Here is an 18310-nt window from a genome sequence, read left to right as displayed (position 1 = left end):
TTTTCAGTTCACATGAATATGAAGCTCTCTGAGTTCTCAGGATTCCTTCAGCTTATTCCTGTTGCTCACAACCTTCAGGATAGAGAAGCTTATCTCTCTGACAACTTGACTGGGTTCTAGAAGTGCTGATTAAATTACTTTAAGATGATGGTTCTGATTCCAAATTACAGTTACACAGCAGAACATTGAGATGAAGGATGCGGTTCTGAAGCTGTGCAGACATACAGAACCTTCCAACACACAGCTGACAGGGAACTGGCTGAGAGGTGAGAGGAGCTGAATGTTCTGGACCTCTGAGGCATGGTTCTGCAGGGTTCTGGAAGAATCCAGGTTTCTGATGACGGTCAAGGGTTAAAAGTTGCTGAAACAGAACCAGAGCAGGCTCCCTGGTGGAGATCCAACTAGTTAGTGAAAGAAAAGACGGAACATGTGCTGATCCAAGTGGTTCTTTTCGAAGAACCAGTCAGAACCTGGGCCTGATTTCGTCTACTATAATGTGAAGTTAATGAGACATGCTGCAAATCATGGTATGATGTTGGTTCTTTTGGATCCAGGACAAATGTTCCTGTCAAATGTGAAACAAGCAGTTCTGGTTCCATGCTGAAGGAACTTAAATGCAGATGTCCCTCTTCCGATCCGTCTGTCGGTTCTGAACACAAACCTGTTTCTCCACCAGTGAAAATGGTCCAGAGTCAAAGCATTCAGCTGCTTCTTCAGTCCCACCAATGCTTCCATTGATCAGATTAGTGTTTGTCAGGAGAAGTGATGAAATCTTGGATCTGAAAACTGGTCCCTGTCTGGACTGGACCTCTGTCTCCTGCACTGGTTACTCATCTTCACTCATTCTAATGTGTTGCCATGGAAACATGCTGCACTCATTACATCACATTTACGTTGACTCTGAAATTCAAATATTTCACTTTCACCTACTAATGAGCCTCTGGTCACTATTGATCACAATTAATCAGATGATAGGAAAAATACAACAACATCAGATTTAAACCACTGACCTTTGACCTGGAGATCAACTTGTTTCCTCATCAGGATGTCTCTCTCCCTGCTGTAGACACTGCAGGTGTAGATGTTACTGTCTCCATCTGTGAGGTGTTTAAGAGTCAGACTGAGGTCTCCAGTTCTCAGCAGGTCTTCATTCATCTTGGTTCTGTTTCTGTAAAACTGGTCCTGGTCTTCAGGCTGATCAGAACCATTCTCATACACATGGACCTTCCTGTCTTTGCTGTCCTTCCACTCCACTTTAGCATCTTCTAGCAGATGAACTATGGTTCTGCTGGGAAGCAAGACAGACTCCACCCCTGAATCCACTGCCACCTGTGGGACTGAGAGGACAACAAGAGACAAGATGAGTTGGGCAGACTGACAGTAGCAGCAGTTCTGAGGACATTTTCTTTGACTGGATAAAGGTCAAACATGTTGGACTGATTCCAGTCTGAAATGTGTCCCATATCTCTACTAAACAGAAACAGTGTTGTCTTTGCTGTGTGTCCAATCAGCAGCAGAACTGACTGTTGGTGAGAAAGTGCTCAGTGTGAACAGGAGACCCGGCAGAAATCTGCAGACTGACTCAACCAGCATTTAACACCATGTTCAAGCTGCTGCTGCAGTTCTTCACAGCTTCAACATGTTGATCAAATGTCATCATCTAGCTCCTGGTTCCCTTACACTGCCAGAATGACAAGGACAGGTCCAACTGGGGACCAGAAGCACTCATACTCTCAGTTGGAACCGTTTTAAGATGCTCAATCTTTTCAAAGTGGACAAATCAGAAGACATTAGACAACACTTTAGATCTTCCTGTCCCTTAGTTTGATTCCTGACATGTTGGGGTAGGACAATCCTGTTGAAATGTGGGCTGTTAGTTCACTGCAGGGGAAACAGGGTTCTGATTCTGTCTCATTGTCAGATGACATTATGACGTCCTTTTCAGTTCACATGAATATGAAGCTCTCTGAGTTCTCAGGATTCCTTCAGCTTATTCCTGTTGCTCACAACCTTCAGGATAGAGAAGCTTATCTCTCTGACAACTTGACTGGGTTCTAGAAGTGCTGATTAAATTACTTTAAGATGATGGTCCTGATTTCAAATTACAGTTACACAGCAGAACATTGAGATGAAGGATGTGGTTCTGAAGCTGTGCAGACATACAGAACCTTCCAACACACAGCTGACAGGGAACTGGCTGAGAGGTGAGAGGAGCTGAATGTTCTGGACCTCTGAGGCATGGTTCTGCAGGGTTCTGGAAGAATCCAGGTTTCTGATGATGGTCAAAGGTTAAAAGTTGCTGAAACAGAACCAGAACATGCTCCCTGGTGGAGATCCAACTAGTTAGTGAAAGAAAAGATGGAACATGTGCTGATCCAAGTGATTCTTTTCGAAGAACCAGTCAGAACCTGGGCTTAGTGTCTTCTGCTATCATGTGAAGTTAGTGAGAAATGCTGCAAATCATGTTTTGATGTTGGTTCTGCTGATTTCAGGATAAATGTTCCTGTCAGATGTGAAACCAGCAGTTTTGGTTCCATACTGCAGGAACGTATTTGCTGATGTTTCTCTTCCGATCCGTCTGTCGGTTCTGAACACAAACCTGTTTCTCCACCAGTGAAAATGGTCCAGAGTCAAAGCATTCAGCTGCTTCTTCAGTCCCACCAATGCTTCCATTGATCAGATTAGTGTTTGTCAGGAGAAGTGATGAAATCTTGGATCTGAAAACTGGTCCCTGTCTGGACTGGACCTCTGTCTCCTGCACTGGTTACTCATCTTCACTCATTCTAATGTGTTGCCATGGAAACATGCTGCACTCATTACATCACATTTACGTTGACTCTGAAATTCAAATATTTCACTTTCACCTACTAATGAGCCTCTGGTCACTATTGATCACAATTAATCAGATGATAGGAAAAATACAACAACATCAGATTAAACCACTGACCTTTGACCTGGAGATCAACTTGTTTCCTCATCAGGATGTCTCCCACTCTGCTGTAGACACTGCAGGTGTAGATGTTACTGCCTCCATCTGTGGGACGTTTAATAGTCAGACTGAGGTCTCCAGTTCTCAGCAGGTCTTCATTCATCTTGGTTCTGTTTCTGTATAACAGGTTCTGTTCTTCAGGCTGATCAGAACCATTCTCATACACATGGACCTTCCTGTCTTTGCTGTCCTTCCACTCCACTTTAGCATCTTCTAGCAGGTGAACTATGGTTCTGCAGGGCAGCAAGACAGACTCCACATCTGAATCCACCTCCACCTGTTGTGGGACTGAGAGGACAACAAGAGACAAGATGAGTTGGGCGGACTGACAGTAGCAGCAGTTCTGAGGACATTTTCTTTGACTGGATAAAGGTCAAACATTTTGGACTGATTCCAGTCTGAAATGTGTCCCATATCTCTACTAAACAGAAACAGTGTTGTCTTTGCTGTGTGTCCAATCAGCAGCAGAACTGACTGTTGGTGAGAAAGTGCTCAGTGTGAACAGGAGACCCGGCAGAAATCTGCAGACTGACTCAACCAGCATTTAACACCATGTTCAAGCTGCTGCTGCAGTTCTTCACAGCTTCAACATGTTGATCAAATGTCATCATCTAGCTCCTGGTTCCCTTACACTGCCAGAATGACAAGGACAGGTCCAACTGGGGACCAGAAGCACTCATACTCTCAGTTGGAACCGTTTTAAGATGCTCAATCTTTTCAAAGTGGACAAATCAGAAGACATTAGACAACACTTTAGATCTTCCTGTCCCTTAGTTTGATTCCTGACATGTTGGGGTAGGACAATCCTGTTGAAATGTGGGCTGTTAGTTCACTGCAGGGGAAACAGGGTTCTGATTCTGTCTCATTGTCAGATGACATTATGACATCCTTTTCAGTTCACATGAATATGAAGCTCTCTGAGTTCTCAGGATTCCTTCAGCTTATTCCTGCTGCTCACAACCTTCAGGATAGAGAAGCTTATCTCTCTGACAACTTGACTGCGTTCTAGAAGTGCTGATTAAATTACTTTAAGATGATGGTTCTGATTTCAAATTACAGTTACACAGCAGAACATTGAGATGAAGGATGCAGTTCTGAAGCTGTGCAGACATACAGAACCTTCCAGCACACAGCTGAAAGGAAAACTAGCAGAAAGATGAGAGGAGCTGAAGCTTCTGGAGCTCTGAGGCATGGTTCTGCTGGATTTTGAAAGAATCCAGGTTTATGATTGTGGTCAGGGGTTTACTGTTCCTGAAACAGACCCAGAACCACCTCAATGATGGAGCTTCAACTAGTTAGTGAGTGAAAAGATGGAACCTGTGTTGATCAAAAAGGTTCCTTTGGAAGAACCAGTCAGAACCTGGGTTTGGTGTCTTCTGCTATGATGTGAATTTAGTGAGAAATGCTGTACATATTGGTGTCATGTTGATTCTGTTGATTTTAGGATAAATGTTCCTGTCAGAAGTGAAACGAGCAGTTCTGGTTCCATGCTGCAGGAACTTAAATGCCAAAGTTTCTCTTCTGATACGTCTGTCGGTTCTAAACTCAAACTGAACTCAAACAAGGCATTTTACAAAGTCAATTCAATCGAATCATACAGATTTCAATTGAGATACATACATTCCAAACAGTCCTGTCGGATTCAGTTTATTATTCACATTGGTTAAAAGTTTTCTATCTAAGGAAACCCAGCAGATTGCATCCAGTCAGTGACTTGCAGCATTCACTCCTCCTGGATGAGCATGTAGAGACAGTGGACAGTCTCTTTCATTGACTTTGCACGAATCACTCATACTGAGCATGCATGTAGCGACAGTATAGAGGAAAATTCCCCTTTAACAGGAAAAAACCTCCAGTAGAACCAGAACCAGGTTCAGTGGGAGCAGCCACCTGCCCCGACCGACTGGGGGTTTGAGAGAACAAGTCCCAAAAATGCATCCATTGATTCAGTTCAATTCAGTTTATTTATATAGTGCCAATTCAGAGTTTGGAGTACCTCAAGGATCAGTATTAGGACCTTTACTCATCATTCTCTACATCAATAACATAAATCAGAATTTCACAAATGCATACTCTGACTGCTGTCCAGAAGGCCACTATTGACACCCTCAAGCAAGAGGGTAAGACACAGAAAGAAATTTCTGAACAAATAGGCTGTTCCCAGAGTGTTGTATCAAGGCACCTCAGTGGGAAGTCTGTGGGAAGTAAAAAGTGTGGCAGAAAACGCTGCACAACGAGAAGAGGTGACCGGACCCTGAGGAAGATTGTGGAGAAGGGCCAATTCCAGACCTTGGGGGACCTGCGGAAGCAGTGGACTGAGTCTGGAGTAGAAACATCCAGAGCCACCGTAAACAGACATGTGCAGGAAATGGGCTACAGGTGCCGCATTTTGGGTTTTCATGAGCTGTACGCCAAAATCATCCGTATTAAGACAATAAAGGACCTGAAATATTTCAGTTAGTGTGCAATGAATCTAAAATATATGAATGTTAAATTTTCATCATGACATTATGGAAAATAATGAACTTTATCACAATATGCTAATATGTTGAGAAGGACCTGTACTCTATAGTTCTGCACTTTTACCCTTACAAGCCATTTCTCGGTTACAATCAGCTTATGTTACTGTACAAAACAACCTATAAGATGTAAAACTCATCTTAAATTCAGACAAAACAAAATTCATGTTGTTTTTAAACCGAAAAGCCAACTCCCAAATCTTGTCACAGATTAACCACCTTTCAGGGTGCTCAAATAGGATCTGTTAGCCATTATAAATATCTTGGAATCTTGATTGACAATACAGTTTCATTTACATCCCATATTAAATTGCTTGTAAACGGACTTAGAAGTAGGCTGGGCTTCTTTTTTTGAATCCGGGCTCATCTGTCCTTTGAAGCTAGGAAGAGGCTTGTTACTGCCACATTCATGCCATTGTTGGACTTTGGCGATGTACTGTACATGCACTCATCAGCTCTGTCTGAGAGTTCTTGATATTGCCTATCATGGAGCTCTGAGTTTCATCACTGGCCTCAGAGCTCTTACACATCACTGTGTACTTTATGATTGTGCTGGTTGGTCCTCTTTGGCGTCTCACAGGCTTCGGCACTTGTATTTACTTATTTATAAAGGTCGACTTGGTTAGCTCCCTTGTTATTTACAAATGTATATTTCTCAGAAATGAGACAGATCTTCACTCTGCTGACCTGTTTATATTGTCAGTTCTAAAGGTCCGAGAATTGGCCCAAGCACTGAACCGTGTGGCACTCCACAAGTTAGCCTGGACTTTGGAGATAATTTCAGACAAATAAGATTTAATCCAGTCTGGTGCTGCCCCCCTCCCTGATCCCCACAGCATGTTCCAGCTATTCTAAGAGAATATTGTTATTGACTGTATCAAGTGCAGCACTGTGATCTAACAGGACAAGTACAGAAACAAGTCCATCATCTGAGGCCATAAGAATATCATTAGTAACTTTCACTAGTGCTGTTTCAGTGCTATGACGAGCTCTGAAACCTAACTGAAACCTTTCAGACAGATCATTACTGTGGTAATGCTCACACACTTGATTAGCCACTATTTTCTCAAGAATTTTAGAAAACAGAAAACTGGATATAGGTCTGTATTTAGTAAGTCATCTTCATCAAGTGAAGATTTCTTAAGTAAATGATTAATTACAGCTACCTTAAAAGCCTGTGGTACATATCCATTTACTAAGGATAGATTAATCATATCTAAAATGGGACTGGTAATCAATGGGGACACTTCCTTAAATAATTTGGTTGGGATTGGGTCTAACATACTATTGAAGTTTTACATGAAGCTAATATTTCTGATAACTCAGGAAGCTCCACAGGATCAAAACAGTCCAAACACAGATTGGGTTCTACAGTTACCTTCAATGCTGTCTCACTTACTGACAATGGAGTAGTCATGTTCAGGAGTATGCCAATGATTTTATTTTTAATAGAATCAATTTTATTAAAAAAGATAACATAAAGTTGTTACTGCTGAGAGCTAAGGGAATAGATGTCTCTACAGAGCTATGACTCTGTGTAAGTTTAGCAACTGTACTAAAGAGAAACCTAGGATTATTCTTATTCTCTTCTATCTTCTTCTTGTCTTTTTATACAACAGTACACAATATTTCCAGATAGGAGTCTTCTAGGTGTGGTGAGCGCAATTTTCTCTCCAATTTTCTCTCCATTCTGAATTAAACCAGGGGGCAAGCCTCGTATGAATAATTACCTTCCAAGGGGCTACATTTTCTGATAATGATCTGCTACAATGAAATTTTCTTTCAAGTGTGGAGTACTCAGTTAAATTAAACTCAAATGTTATTAAAAATGTATGAGGAAATACTGTTATTTCTTTACACTTAATGCCATATGTCAACACAAGGTCCAGAAAATTAAGACGGTTTGTGGATATTTTAAGCAGGGTCAATTCAGTCTAAAATAGCATTGAAGGCTGTATACTTTCAGTATCAACATTGATCATATTAGTCTTTGTAATGAGAACTAATGAAAACATGTAGCTCAAAAATGGCCGTTGTCTGGACTGGACCTCTGCCTCCTGCACTGGATATTAATCTTCACACATACTGTGTCGCTATGGAAACATGCTGCACTCATTACATCACATTTACTTTGACTGAAAATCAAACATTTCATTTTCAACTTCTAACGAGCCTCTGGTCACTATTGATGACAGTTAATCATTTGATTGGAAAAATACTTAGTCAGCTTTATTTCATCCCTAATGACCGCCAGAGGGCGGTGCTGAAGGCACTCAATGTTCCCTTCGCACATGCACAGTTTGAGTAATTGAGTAATTATACCAACACCGAGTCACACCTGTGACACACCGGATGTCAAAAGCAAAGCAATAGATGCTGCTGTCATCTCAGCCTCTGTTCCTTATTTCTTCTTGCGTGGAGTTCGCTTTGAGCTTTTGCTTCCCCGCTGCTGGACACCCTGTTGCTTGCTGGCTGGAGTTGTGGTATTTTTGCCCTCCCAGGGCTGCAATGGTTTGATCTTCATGGAGGACTTTGCAGGTATGTTTGCTCTTTGTTGGTATCAGTGGCGTTCACCCCTTTTACCAGTGCACTCAACCGTGTAGTCACTTTTCGACTTACGGTGTTAAGCTTTCTTTTGTTTTTGTTTTTTTGGTTCTATACCTAGTGACAGCAGCGGTTTTCGCCCCCTTTTCCCAATGTACTCAACCCTGTGGTCTGTTATGGGCTTACGGCCAACCGTGCAGCTGACAATGTGTTAGCTATACTTTGTTGTAATTGGTGATAGCGGCGTTTGCGCCCCTCCTCCCAATGGCAGCCTCTTGGCCTCTTTTCCATTGCCTGTTCTGTTATAATTGGTGATGGCAGTGTTCCCGCCCCCTCTCTCGATTTTAGCTTGTTCTTTTTCCCATCTGAATTGGGCTGAGCCTTGTTTTCGATGTTGGACATGAATGGCTCCCACTGCTGCATGGATCATGGGGCTGATGATGACAGCGACCTGTGCCCTACCTGCTTTGGGCGTGATCACCTGATGGAGGCGTTGTCTGAGCATCCCTGCATGAACTATAGTTTTATGCCTCAGGAGGAGAGGGTTGCTCGGTTGGCCCAGTTGTGCCCTCAGGATGATGCTGGCCTCCCACCCTCTGTGCAGGTGGCCCACCTCGGGCATTCAAATCGCTGTGGTGAGACCAGAGTCTCTGTGCCCCCTCTCATCCCCACCCATTTGATTTGCTTGTCTCTGGCTGCGCCGGCCTCTCACTTTAGAGATGAGGAGGAGGAGGTGCAGCCTTCCCAAGCCTCTGAGACTGGCTCATTTTCATTTCAGAGTACAGTTGGTGAGCCAGGTGACGGCTCTATGTGGGATGTCAGGTGTGTTGTCCTGAGGCAGCTGCAGCTGGAACTCCCGCTACGAGAGGTGTCTGCCTCCGGAAGTGCCTTTTTCAGGAGCGGGCAGGCTCCTATTCCCTTTTCTGTCCCTGAGGGAGTTGCATGCCTGTTGGCAGGACCCAAAGGCATTGTCATGTCTCTCCACAGACAGTTTGCCATTTGGCTGTCATGCACGAGTGAGTCAAGGCAGGCCTGGACCATATGCCAGCGGTGGAAACTGCTGTGGCTTCATTGATTGTGTCCCTGGATGAAGCACTGCGCCCTGATGTCTGATGCCAGCGAATTCAATGTTGTGTTGCAGATGACCTTCTAGGAAAGACATACAATGCAGGAACACATGCTGGTCGCTTTGGCAATTCCTTAGCACACCTCATGCCCTCTCTGCATCCCTTTAGGACACTGGGGTCGCAACTACGGCAGTTGGATTTAGCAATGCAGCGTTGCAGGCCTTTGTGCTAATGAGCAGAGAGCTTGGCCGTGTCAGATCTTTTCTCGTCCAAGCTCGTTGACAGGTCTGGCTGGCGCAGTCTCCTCTGACCGAAGCATGCCTTCGGACCCTCAGGGGTGTCCCAGTTGTGCTGGGGGAGTTGTTTGGGTCAGCTGCCCTGGAGGAGGCGCTGGAGCGAACTCATTCGGCCTCTCCTTTTCTCCTAGGGTATTTACTTGGTGCATGAAGTTGGCACTCACTCCTCTGCAGGCCTCCGGAGTCAGGGTCCTTCCATACCTAGATGACTGGCTTCTATGCACCCTCTCTCGGTCAGGTGCCTCTCGAGATACGTACCACCTTTTTGCTCATGTGTCACGGTTGGACCTCAAAGTCAACTTGACAAAGAGTGGCCTGGTTCCGTCCCAGATGACCACTTTTCTTTGAATGCTCTTGGACTGGACTACCATGAGGACTCGTCCATCCGTTCACAGGGTGGCCAACATACTCCAGTTGGTCAGTCGATTCAGGCTGGGTAGGCGGCTTGCCTACACCACCTTCCTGCAGCTACTAGGCAAACTGTCTTCATTGACTCGTGTCATGCCGCTGGGTTTGCTCTTTCTGCGTCCTTTGCAGAGGTGGCTCAATAGCTTTTGCCTGGAAGCCAGGCTGCACAGGCGTCGCAGGCTCTTCTGGAAGTGCCTTCGTGCCCTTGCTCCATGGAGAGACAGGACTTATTTGTCCAGGGACATCCCGATAGGGTTAATGGTGCGTTGCAGGGAGGTGGTCACAATAGATGCCAGCCATACGGGCTGGACCGCTGTGTGGCAACACAGAGCGGTTCAGGGTGTCTGGTGTAGACCGGATCACTTTCAACACATGAACGTGCTGGAGCTAGGTGCTGTACACATGGCCCTCAGATGCTTTCTGCCCCACCTAGAGGGACAGCACATGCCGGTTCGAACAGAAACCACTTTTGTTCACCACATCAACCTCCCTGTACCAGATTGGCGCGCCTTCTGAAGATGTCCAGGGATCCTCTGGATTGGGCCTCTCCTCACCTGTGAATCCTACGGGCAATCTATTTACCTGGGAAGCACAATCAGATCATGGACTCTCTTTCGCCAGGCCCCTGCTCCGGGAGATGGGTCTCACTGAGATGTGTGTTTTTTTTTTTTATGATCTGGCACCTCTTTGGTCAGGCGGAGGTGGATCTGTTCACCACGGAACAGTCTACTCATTGCCCCTTGGGCCAGGACACGCTAGCTCATCCCTGGCCTTGTGTTCTCCTGTATGCTTTTCCGCTCCTCTTGCTAATTTGGCCACTCTAAGGAGGGTTCTCAGGGAAGGCCACAGGTTGTTGCTGGTGGTTCCCGCTGCTTCGGAGTCTGTGTCATGGCATCCCATGGTGTCCCTCCGAACCAGAAGTGATATGCTGTCTCAGTTTGGGGGATGGATATGCCACCCTGACCCTCAACGTCTCCAGCTGTGGGCATGGCCACTGGGAGGCAGACTGGGTGTTCGGATCCTGTCAGGCACCTCATTTTGAGTGCTAGGGCACCCTCCACTCGTCAGCAATATGACAACACATGCCGTCTTTTTTCTCAGTGGTTTTATGCCCACAATAACAATCCAGTTTTCTGTCTGGTGCCTATTATTATGGAGTTTCTCCAGTCTATGTTTGATACGGGCTGCTCTCCTACGACCCTTAAGGTATCTGTTGCAGCAATGTCATGTCATCATGCATCTGTTGATGACCGAATAATGGCGAGCCATGATCTGGTCTCTCTTTTTCTGTGCGGTGCTCATAGGTTGTGCCGGCAGGCCTGGCAGGCCTGGACCATATGCCAGTGGTTGAACCTGCTGTTGCTTCACTGATTGTGTCACCAGATGAAACCCTGCACCCTGATGTCTGATGCCCGCAGATTCAATGTCATGTTGCAGATGATCTTCTAGGAAAGACATACAATGCAGGAGCGCGTGCTGGCTGCCTTGGCAATTCCTTAGCACACCACATGCCCTCTCTGCATCCCTTTAGGATGCTGGGGTGCAACTATGGAAGTTGGGTTTACAATAACCCAACTGCCATAGCAATCCAGCTATGGTACAATAACAATCCAGTTTTCTGTCTGGTGCCTATTATGTTGGAGTTTCTGCAGTCTATGTTTGATATGGGCCTCTCCTTCGACCCTTAAGGTATATGGTGCAGCAATTTCATGTCATTAAGCATCTGTTGATGACCGAATAATGGCGAGCCATGATCTGGTCTCTCTTTTTCTGCGCGGTGCTCGTAGGTTGTGCCGGCCATGGGCTCTTTGAGTGCCTGATTGGCATCTGCCCTTGGTTCTCAAAGCTCTGTGCTGTTCCCCTTTTGAGCCTTTGGTGCAAGCAGACCTCAAGTGGCTCTCGTATAAGACTGCCTTTTTGTTGGCTGTTGTCTCAGCTAAGAGGGTTGGCGAGCTGAATGCTCTTTCTGTCAGTCCCTCATGTCTCCAATGGGGTCCAGATGGTTCTGGTGATGCCTTGTAGCCTAACACTACATTTGTACCTAAGGTGTTTCATTCTCACCGTAACCAGCCATTGAAGTTGGCTCAGTTTAAGCCTCAGTCAGGTGCAACTCCGGATGGATTTGAGTTATTGTGCCCAGTATGGGCACTGGAGACATACATTGTAGCCACTGCAGGTGTAAGATGCTCACACCAGCTTTTCCTGTGCTTTGACGGTCCCAGGCTGGGTTGTTCTCTTTCTAAACAACATCTCTCCCACTGGATTGTGGATGTCATCTGCCACACCTGCAGTGCAGGACACCGTCCGCTGCCGGTCGGTGTGAAGGCCCACCTAACCAGCAGCGTCTCTGCTTCCTGGGCTGCTATAAGGGGGTTCCACTGGAGGCTAAATGTGCTGCTGCATCATAGGCTTCCCCAAGCATGTTTGCCAGGTTCTACAACGTCAATGTGGCCTCCCCTCATCCCCTGGGCTACGTTATTTTGCAAGCTCCTGCTGGGTGCCCTCAGTGAGGTATGTGCTCAGGATTCCTTGTGACATAGTTGGTATTAGTTATTCAGTGCTTTTAGCATTGCCCCCTGGCGGTTAGTAGGGATGAAAGAAAACGAAAGTTACTTGTATAACTACAGTTCTATGAATACTGGATGACCGGCAGAGGTCCTCTGTCACTGAGAATCGTGGCTTCTCGCAAGAAGATTGTGTAGGAACAGAGCCTCGGTTGATGTCAGAATATATCACTTAAAGAGTGCGTCACCAGTGTGACTCTGTTGGTGTAATAACTCGAACTACGCATGCGCGAAGGGAACATTCAGTGATAAAGGTACCGCCTTACATATGTAACTTTAAACCACTGACCTTCGACCTGGAGATCAACTTGTTTTATCATCAGGATGCCTCCCTCCCTGCTGTAGACACTGCATGTGTAGATGTTACTGTCTCCATCTGTGGGACGTTTAAGAGTCAGACTGAGGTCTCCAGTTCTCAGCGGGTCTTCATTCATTTTGGTTCTGTTTTTGTAACAATGGTTCTGTTCTTCAGGCTGATTGAAACTGTGTTCATACAGATGGACCTTCCAATCTCTGCTGTCCCTCCACTCCACTTTAGCATCTGCAGGCAGGTGAACCATGGTTTTGCAGGGCAGCAGGACAGACTCCACCCCTGAAACAACCTCCACCTGTAGGACTGAGAGGACAACAAGAGTCAAGATGAGTTGGACGAACCGCAGCAGCAGCTCTAAGGACATTTTGGCTGACTGGATGAGGGTCCAACATGTTAAACAAGTCCCAGTCCAAAAGTCCCATGTCTCCACTAAACAGTGGAAACACAGCAAAGAGAGTGTTGTCTCTGTTGTGTGTCCAATCACCAACTGAACTGACGTTTGGACAAAAGGTGCTCAGTGCAGGCAGGAGACTCAGCAGAAAGCTGCAGACTGACTCAACCAGCAGTCAACACTGTGTTCAAGCTGCTGCTGCAGTTTTTCACAGCTTCAAGATAAGGACAGGTCCAACTGGAGACAATAACCAGACAGGCGTTCAGTGGGTCCAGTTTTCAGATGCTCCATCTTTTCAATGTGGACAAATTAAGATTGCAGAATAAATTATGCAACACTTTAGATCTTCCTGTCATCTAGTTTGATTCCTCATATGTTGGAGGATGAATATCCAGTTAAAATGTGGTTTGTTATTTTACTGCAGAGGAGACAGGGTTCTGATTTTGTTTTATTATCGGATGACATCCTTTTCAGTTCACATGAACATGAAGCTCTCGGAGACTTCCTGAGTCCCTCAGATTCTTCCTGTTTCTCACAACCTTCAGTATAGAGAAGCTTATCTTCCTGAAAACCTGTCAGCGTTCTGGAAGTGTGAATCAAATTGTCTTAAGATGATGGTTCTGATTTCAGATTACAGTTACACAGCAGAACACGGAGATGTTGAAAGGTGAGAGGAGCTGAAGCTTCTGGGCCTCTGAGGTATGGATCTGCAAGGTTTTGGAAGAACCAAGGTTTATGATGGTGGTCGGGTTAATTATTGGTGAAACAGAACCAGAACCAGCTCACTGACGGAACTTCGAACTAGTTAGTGAGTGAAAAGATGGAATCTGGCCTGTTCGATGTGGTTCTTTTGGAAGGACCAGTCAGAACCTGGATTTGGTGTCTTCTGCTATCATGTGAATTTAGTGAGAAATGCTACAAATCTTGGTTTGATGTTGTTTCTGCTTATTTCAGGACAAATGATCCTGTCAGATGTGAAACCAGCAGTTCTGATGTTTCTCTTCTGATCCGTCTCCTGCACTGGTTACTCATCTTCACTCATTCTAATGTGTTGCCATGGAAACATGCTGCACTCATTACATCACATTTACGTTGACTCTGAAACTCAAATATTTCACTTTCACCTACTAATGAGCCTCTGGTCACTATTGAACACAATTAATCAGATGATAGGAAAAATACAACAACATCATATTTAAACCACTGACCTTTGACCTGGAGATCAACTTGTTTTATCATCAGGATGTCTCCCTCCCTGCTGTAGACACTGCAGGTGTAGATGTTACTGTCTCCATCTGTGAGGTGTTTCAGAGTCAGACTGAGGTCTCCAGTTCTCAGCAGGTCTTCATTCATCCTGGTTCTGTTTCTATAAAACTGGTTCTGTTCTTCAAGATGATCAGATCCGTTCTCATACACATGGACCTTCCTGTCTCTGCTGTCCCTCCACTCCACTTTAGCATCTTCAGGCAGGTGAACTATGGTTCTGCTGGGAAGCAAGACAGACTCCACCCCTGAATCCACTGCCACCTGTGGGACTGAGAGGACAACAAGAGACAAGATGAGTTGGACAGACAGCAGCAGCTCTGAGGACATTTTCTTTCACTGGATGAAGGTCAAACATGTTAGACTGATTCCAGTCTGAAATGTGTCCCATGTCTTCATTGAACAGAAACAGTGTTGTTTTTGCTGTGTGTCCAATCAGCAGCGCATGTTGGACAGAAAGTGCTCCATCTTTTCAATGTGGACAAATTATAAGAAATTAAATTAAACTAACTTCTTAATGAGGCCTGTTAGTTCACTGCAGGGAAACAGGGTTATGGTTCTGTCTCATTGCCAGAGGACATGAGGACGTCCTTTTCAGTCCACATAAACATGAAGTTCCCTGAGTTCTCCTGAGTCTCTCAGCTTCTTTCTGTTTCTCACAACCTTTAGTACAGAGAAGCTTATCACTCTGACAACCTGACTGGGTTCTGGAAGAGTTGATGAAATTACTATAAGATAATGGTTCTGATCCCATATTACAGTTATACAGCAGAATCATTTCACAGAATTGCAGGTATCAGTGAAAGAAAGAATTTAGTCTGTATCACATTTTGAGACTTCAAGCATTATCTATTCAGATATTTCTGGCTGTCCAGACATAACTGGCTGCATACTTGACAGTTACATTGACTGCTCATTCACTACATAAAAGGAGATTATGTTTTTTTATGTTTTATATTGTATTGCAGTTTATCATCTGCTTAACAAGTGTTTACATTGATGCTGATTCTGCACCTTCAATTTAATCAATCTGAATATGCCTTGATTACCACACAGTATGTTCACAAAAACAGAATAAAATCCTGAGGTTATTCTCCGTCACTATAGAGTCTAGAAATATCTTTATGTATATATATATATATATATATATATATATATATATATATATATATATATATACATAATGTATATGTATATATATATATATATATATACATTCATATATATATATATATATATATACATTATGTATATATATGTATATATATATATATATATATATATATATATATATATATATACATTATGTATATATATATATATATATATATATATATATATATATATATATATACATTATGTATATATATATATATATATATATATATATATATATACATATACAAAAGCCATTATCAGAAGTATATATATATATATACATACATATACAAAAGCCATTATCAGAAGTTTAATGGTTAAAACCCATCATTTAGGGTGATGCCTCAGGAAGAGCCGATGGTTTGTTCCTAGATAACTTTGTCACCTCTGTACCCGAGGAGTGTCTAGGGCCATAAAACAAAGACTCTTTGAAGTTGAGATAACACTGTCATGTTCTGGTATAAATACTGTGTGTAAATGTTGATCGGGGCTCTGCTTCACTGTCTAACCTCAGTGACAGGGTCTTGAAACGCTTAATGCCTTTGAATAAAACTTATAAAGACAAAGTCTGGATTTTCTCTTGTTGTGAGTCAACTTTTCTCACACTTTGATAAGAAAATTCCACTACAATCACATATGCGTGATCTCCCCCTCGTTCTTCTTCAGACCAGACCCATCCTCAACCGGTGGAGAGAACAAATAAACGTCAAAATAATTTCTTTCTTTTAACTTTTTTCTATTTTTTGGTTTTGTTTTTGTTTTTTTTTTGCACCCAGACACATATTTATTGCACACACACATACCTAATATATACCACATACTTGGACATTGAATGAGTCAAGGATTCAACTTTAATTTGGGTAAAATCATACTTAGGCATTGACTTGGTCTTTGCCATGCTAACTCTTACGATGTTGCATTAGCAACAGTATTACATTTCCTCTGTGCTGATTATCCCCATATGCTGTTATTAAGGTAACTCTTAGGCTATGAAGGCATAGGGCCTGCTGTGGCTCCCAGTGGTGTGGATGCCTGTACGACAGGTGGGGTATTCCTCCTCTGTGTGTCCCTGGCTCGGCAGATGGGCTGGAAGCCACGGTGGCTTGTCTTGGTGGACTGGGGTTGGGGGGCCATGGGTGGACCAGAATAGGGCCCTGAGGCAGGGAGCACTTGTCAAGATCTGCATGGTGTCTAGCTGGCCTGGTAGATCTCCTGGTCCTTGGCTGCCGGCACTTGGCTTGCTTCTATTGGCTAGCACAGCATGTCCTGGACAGCTCTGCTGGTGCACTAGAGACACTTAGGCTGTAAAAAGTACAATGCAGTGAAACTACTCCTAAAAGTACATATTTGTCAAAAAGTTACTCAAGTAAATTGAGTAAATATGACTCCTTATTACCCACCTCTGGTGAGAATAAACACAACCCTCTTTAATTTCTGTGTAGAATCCGGTTGTCCCGGGTTCAAGTCCCGGACCCAGAGACCTTTGCCGAATGTCTCCCCCTCTCTTTGCCCTCTTTCCTGTCTACCCACTGTTGTAAAAAATTAAAAAAAGAAGGCCTCTAGTGCCGCAAAAAAACAGTGAATAAAACAAAGGAGATGATTGTAGATATTAAGAGGAATAGGTCAAACACTATTTCCATCGTGGGAGAAGAAGTGGAGGTAGTGAAGGAGTATATTTAAGCCTTGAAATGTAAATAAAGATGTTAAACTGAATTCATTTATGTCCAATGAGAACCTTTAAGACACAATAAGAGCTGTGATGAAGGTCAGACTGTGTAGAGGATGCTGGGTCATTCGTTCTTCTGGTTCTGTTTATATTCTGATGGGTTCTGTGACTTTTATATGAGTTAAACTAAAATAAAACCATCTGCAGCACCGACCTTTGACCTGGAGCTTCACTTCTCTTTCCTTCAGGATCTTTCCATTCCTGCTGTAGACTCTGCAGGTGTAGGTCTTGCTGTCTCTGTCTGTGGGGTGTTTCAGAGTCAGACTGAGGTCTCCAGTCTTCATGCAGTCTCTCTTCATCTTTGTTCTGTAGAACCGGTGTTGCTCTTCAAACTGACCAGAATCACCCATGTATATATGGATCCTCCTGTTGCATTTGTCCATCCACTCCACTCTAACATTTGCGTGGAGGACTATAGTTCTGCAGGGCAGCAAGACAGAATCCACTCCTGAGTCCACTTCTACCTGTGGGACTGAGAGTACATGTTTTCAATGAACAGAGACAGAATCTTCCAAAACCAATCCAAACCAAATTATTTAAGGAAGTGTTCCCTTTGATTACCGCCACAATTTTAGATAGGATTAATCTATCCTTAGTAAACAGATCAGTACTACAGGCTTTTACGGTAGCTGTAATTTAAGAAACATTCTTTTGATTGAGATGACCTAATAAATAACAGACCTATATCCAATCTTCTGTTCTTATCCACAATGTTTGAGAAAATAGTTGCTAATTAAATGAACATTTACAGATGATCTGTTTGAAGAGTTTCAGTCAGGTTTCAGAGCTCATCATAGGACTGAAACAGCACTGGTGAAAGTCACTAATGATATTTTTATGGCTTGCGATCATGGACTTGTGTCTGCACTTGTCCTGTTAGATCTTAGCAGTGCATTTGATACAGTCGATCACAATATTCTCTTAGAAAGGCTGGGACGTGCTAAAAGGATCAGGTAGTTCTGGATCAGATGGTTCTAGATGATGTGGTTTTGTTAGTTCTCAGTGCTGCATCTAATCCAGTCCGTAATGTCCTACAGAGGCTGCTGTAATAAATGAATACAGAAGGACTGTA

General features: G+C 43.8%; 1 protein-coding gene across 1 annotated transcript in view; it reads right to left on the bottom strand.

Moving 5' to 3' along the window:
- Positions 1–17588, bottom strand: part of LOC124856552 — a 33498-nt gene extending 15910 nt beyond the window's left edge. Inside the window, exons 1-5 of the mRNA XM_047347088.1 lie at positions 17393–17588; positions 14300–14626; positions 12677–13003; positions 2948–3277; positions 1011–1337 (exon numbers count right to left, since the gene is read on the bottom strand). Coding sequence (XP_047203044.1) covers positions 1011–1337; positions 2948–3277; positions 12677–13003; positions 14300–14626; positions 17393–17588 — 1507 coding nt within the window. The remainder of the gene's footprint in view (positions 1–1010; positions 1338–2947; positions 3278–12676; positions 13004–14299; positions 14627–17392) is intronic.
- Positions 17589–18310: the final 722 nt, after the last annotated feature.

Source organism: Girardinichthys multiradiatus, chromosome 20 (genome assembly GCF_021462225.1).
Source record: "Girardinichthys multiradiatus isolate DD_20200921_A chromosome 20, DD_fGirMul_XY1, whole genome shotgun sequence".
Taxonomy (NCBI): domain Eukaryota; kingdom Metazoa; phylum Chordata; class Actinopteri; order Cyprinodontiformes; family Goodeidae; genus Girardinichthys; species Girardinichthys multiradiatus.
Note: the sequence above shows the minus strand (reverse complement) of the source record. Positions and strands in the feature narration are given on the sequence as shown.